We start from the raw sequence: 4,918 nt of genomic DNA, 5'->3' as shown, positions 1-4,918 counted from the left end.
TATCATGTCAATATGGACCAAAATCTCTGAGGAATGTTTCCAACACCTTGTTCAATCTATGCCACGGAGAATTAAGGCAAAATGGGGTCCAACCCGGTACTAGCCAGGTGTACTTCATAAAGTGTCCTCTGTGTGTGTGTGTGTGTGTGTGTGTGTGTGTGTGTGTGTGTGTGTATATATATATATATATATATATATTTTTTTTTTTTTTTGTGTGCATATTTTAAAACGTATTTTTATGAAATGTTCTGCTTAAAGTGATTGCGCCATGTTTCTTTAAAATAAATGTCACCTGGTTTGCTATTTTTAATAAATGTATGTAATGCAATTACATTCATATAGAACATTTTTAAGCGTCCAGTTTTTGGGCCCACGTCTGCCTTTCTTAAGAAACTGAGCTAATAAAGAATGTCCTTGTCTAGTTGATGCAATGCTGACATTTTTTGGTAGGTAAATATAATTTTAGGACATTTAATATAAATTCTTAAAAAATGCTGGCTAAATAGAACATTTTTTTTCTTAAAAAATAGACTGGCTGTTCATTTTGGTCAGGATTTATCCCTAAAGTCCGGAGGAATGCAAAACCTTTCCCCCTTGCTATTTTTGGCAAAGGAATTAACACAAATCTGAACCAAACCAATGTTATTTCACCTAATTAGAAGGAATGCATTTCAGGTGGTGTGGTGCAAGCGACACTCTCCTTCAGATTTACATTACAAAGCAACAGCCCACTGTTCTTAGCTGGAGGTGATTTATGACTACTGCGATTTACCTTTGATGTCTCTGTGTACGATCATGTTGCTGTGCAAATAGTGGACTCCCTGTAGGATCTGTCGGGTATATCTGCGGGTCACTTTTTCAGTCAGTGCTCCATATGCCTTCAGCTGGTCTTTAATAGAGCCCTAGACACACATGGACACACAGATTAATCATACTGGACAGACAAGAGCAAAGAAGCCAGATACCATATTCGGCACATAAAGTGTAAGCATGTGTTTTATTCTTCAAAAGCAGAAAGAATTATAAAGGCTATGTATTTTTATTAGGAAACTTCAAGAACAAGCTGTCAGCATATGCGTTGACAGGAAACATAAAAACAGGATTCAAACCTGTTTACCAAAGAATACAGTGCAATGGAAATGGTTTGACCCCTTCCTGATATCCTGTTTTTTTGTTGTTGCAAAGGTTTTACTGTATTATTATTGCTAATACTGTATGCGGGGATGTAAACATGTATTATGTAACAAGTGCAAAGTATTAAAATTCGCTGTTTAACTAATATTTGTTGCTTTTTAAGAAGTGTGCTATTACTAGGGCTGGGTATCGATTCAGATGTCCTGATTCGATTCGATTCGATTCCGATTCGCAAGCTCTCGATTCGATTCTCGATTTTTTAAAATTACATTCAGTGAATATAGTTTTAATACAAATGCTATTGATATTTCAAAATAATTAACAGTAAACATCAGTTTACCAATAGTGAATTAATAAAAAGAAATTAAGAACCTACTATTGTTCCTTTTTAAACAATAGTAGGGCCCTATAAAATGTTCTTAATTTTTCTGGTAATCAGATGAAGGCATAAAACATTAATTTAATTTATAATCAAATGACAATTAAACCCTTTTATTTTTTTGGCAAACAAAGTGCTGCACAACAGAGGTTGCTGTGACAGACGCTTTCTGTCCGTGTGCTTCGGATGTGTGCGCTCAGAAAACGTATATCAGAAGTTTGAACTAATATAGTTTGAAACGCATGATTTCAGTGCGATAAACATGATAATCAGAACCAAAACAGATGTTTTTTTTAGCAGGTATGAGCTGTAATGGCGAAAAGGAGGCGGGGAGCATCAGCTCATTTGCATTTAAAGAGACATTGTAAAAAGGGGGATAATATGTCTCCTTTAACTAAAACTCAATGAAATAGTATCTCAATGATACTAAAATAACACTGATTTTAAGATAATGCATAAGATGCAACAGATCTCACCAAATATCTGCTTTGCGTCCGTAGCCTTCTCCATTAATGACTTCTGGGCTCATCCAGTAGGGGGTGCCGGTGACCGATTTGATTCCCGTCCCGGACATGCAGATGGTCTGAATGCGCTTGCTAGCCCCAAAATCTCCCAGCTTCACATTTCCAGAGGAGTCCCTCAAAATGTTAGCGCCTGTGCGGAAACACGTGTAGATTGAGTTACCCCGGCTGAGATGTTTGTCTGACCAATGTTGACAACTGCATACAATTCTAAGCTGCTTATGGCTGATGGCATTTGAAGTTTGAGACACAGTCTTTCTTCCCACGCTTCTAGTCGAAGTGATTTTCCATTGCTTTAGCTATGTTGCCTGTGAGATTTGTGCTTGTTTGAGTAGTGACTAATTCCCGCCAGCCACAAGATTTCCACACCCTGGATGTCTGACTGTATTGTGAATACGAGAGGAAGGACAGAGACTCCTTCCTTTGGAGCCCACATTTCTCGTGGATCTTTCCAATAGAGGATCTTCGGTTTGTTATGGGAATGACAGACTGTATTGGTCATGTGTGCAAAAAAGTATGTGGGCTTAAAAGTATTTGAACACACTTAAAATGTCTGAATGTAAATGTATTAGATGACAGTTTTGCAAACGTTATTTGCATGGAATGTTGCTGGAACGTTACTTGAATGTTTCTGAAATATCTTTACAATTACTTTAAATGAATCACACTAAGCATGTTCCACCAATTTTTCAAAATTTTTTGTACATTTTGAACACTACATCATCTATAATCATAACTGTAAAAATGATAAATTCTAAAAAAAAATATATATATATATATAAAAAACATTTCTATAGGGAAAATACATTTTATAGTAAATGAAGTTAACGTAACATCTACAGTGAAAAACTATTAAAAAAAATAACACTGCATTATATTTCATTTTACAGTAAAACACTTTATACCATATCAATTAAACAAATAAAAACAAGTAAAAGTTCCTGTGTGACACATCACATATTATTAGCTTTTATATAAGTAGTTTTGCTTCTATTTTAGTATTTATGTTATTATGGTGGGTATAAACTGTAATTTAATGTAAAAAGCAGATTTTGTTTTTTCTATGAATTTCTTGAAACCACAGCTGCCGTTTTTATCTGTAAATTTAACTAAATATTTTTGAATATTACATGCTAATAATATTTTTTAATATTTTATTTTTGAATATTATTATTTTTTTTAAATATTCAAATTTTTTTTGTGAAATGTTCTAAAGTGATTGTGCCATGTTTCATTAAAATAAATGTCACTTGGTTTGCGATTTTTATTTAATTTATGTAATGCAATGACATTCATTAAGAACATTTTTAAGTGTCCAGTTTTTGGGCCCACGTCTTCCTTAATAAACTGAGTGATTAAAGTGTGTCCATGTCTAGTAGAAGCAATGCTGACATTTTCTGTTAGGTAAATATGATTTTAGGACATTTAATATCAATGCTAAAAAATACCTAATGGACTGTTAATTTTGGTCAGAATTTAGCCCTGAAGTCTGGAGGAATGCAAAACCTTTCCCCCTCGCTATTTTTGGCCATACCTAAAGGAAGTAACACAAATCTGAGCCAGACCAATGTTATTTCACCTAGTAAGAAGGAATGTATTTCAGGTGGTGTGGTGCAAGCGACACTCTCCTTCAGATTTACATTACAAAGCAACAGCCCACTGTTCTTAGCTGGAGGTGATTTATGACTACTGCGATTTACCTTTGATGTCTCTGTGTACGATCATGTTGCTGTGCAAATAGTGGACTCCCTGTAGGATCTGTCGGGTATATCTGCGGGTCACTTTTTCAGTCAGTGCTCCATATGCCTTCAGCTGGTCTTTAATAGAGCCCTAGACACACATGGACACACAGATTAATCATACTGGACAGACAAGAGCAAAGAAGCCAGATACCATATTCGGCACATAAAGTGTAAGCATGTGTTTTATTCTTCAAAAGCAGAAAGAATTATAAAGGCTATGTATTTTTATTAGGAAACTTCAAGAACAAGCTGTCAGCATATGCGTTGACAGGAAACATAAAAACAGGATTCAAACCTGTTTACCAAAGAATACAGTGCAATGGAAATGGTTTGACCCCTTCCTGATATCCTGTTTTTTTGTTGTTGCAAAGGTTTTACTGTATTATTATTGCTAATACTGTATGCGGGGATGTAAACATGTATTATGTAACAAGTGCAAAGTATTAAAATTCGCTGTTTAACTAATATTTGTTGCTTTTTAAGAAGTGTGCTATTACTAGGGCTGGGTATCGATTCAGATGTCCTGATTCGATTCGATTCGATTCCGATTCGCAAGCTCTCGATTCGATTCTCGATTTTTTAAAATTACATTCAGTGAATATAGTTTTAATACAAATGCTATTGATATTTCAAAATAATTAACAGTAAACATCAGTTTACCAATAGTGAATTAATAAAAAGAAATTAAGAACCTACTATTGTTCCTTTTTAAACAATAGTAGGGCCCTATAAAATGTTCTTAATTTTTCTGGTAATCAGATGAAGGCATAAAACATTAATTTAATTTATAATCAAATGACAATTAAACCCTTTTATTTTTTTGGCAAACAAAGTGCTGCACAACAGAGGTTTACTGTTAAAATTAAAAATAAAACAGATGTGATTATTCCTTTAAAAATAAAGATTTATTAATATTTATTAGCAGTAGTAGCATTGAGCCTTCAGACTGCTAAATAGTAATATATTCTGACAGTAGAACGTTAAACTAAACTTTTATTTTGACGGGTTGCCGTGAAGAACTTGCAGCTGCTGTGTATGTGATATGACGGTAGTTTTCTCAAATGAAACGGTAAAATGCTAATGAAGTGACTCTCAGAGCAGCTGGAGATGACATTCGTGTTCATATCATCATATAGTGAGAC

At 34.3% G+C, this 4,918-nt stretch overlaps 1 protein-coding gene across 1 annotated transcript in view; it reads right to left on the bottom strand.

Moving 5' to 3' along the window:
* The window catches only part of LOC107591272 (mitogen-activated protein kinase kinase kinase 3-like), a 57,322-nt gene that overhangs the window by 3,205 nt on the left and 49,199 nt on the right, over positions 1 to 4,918 (bottom strand). Inside the window, exons 13-14 of the mRNA XM_016280387.1 lie at positions 3,735 to 3,864; positions 1,990 to 2,167 (exon numbers count right to left, since the gene is read on the bottom strand). Coding sequence (XP_016135873.1) covers positions 1,990 to 2,167; positions 3,735 to 3,864 — 308 coding nt within the window. The remainder of the gene's footprint in view (positions 1 to 1,989; positions 2,168 to 3,734; positions 3,865 to 4,918) is intronic.

This window comes from Sinocyclocheilus grahami, unplaced genomic scaffold (genome assembly GCF_001515645.1).
Source record: "Sinocyclocheilus grahami isolate Dianchi unplaced genomic scaffold, SAMN03320097.WGS_v1.1 scaffold139.1, whole genome shotgun sequence".
NCBI lineage: Eukaryota > Metazoa > Chordata > Actinopteri > Cypriniformes > Cyprinidae > Sinocyclocheilus > Sinocyclocheilus grahami.
Note: the sequence above shows the minus strand (reverse complement) of the source record. Positions and strands in the feature narration are given on the sequence as shown.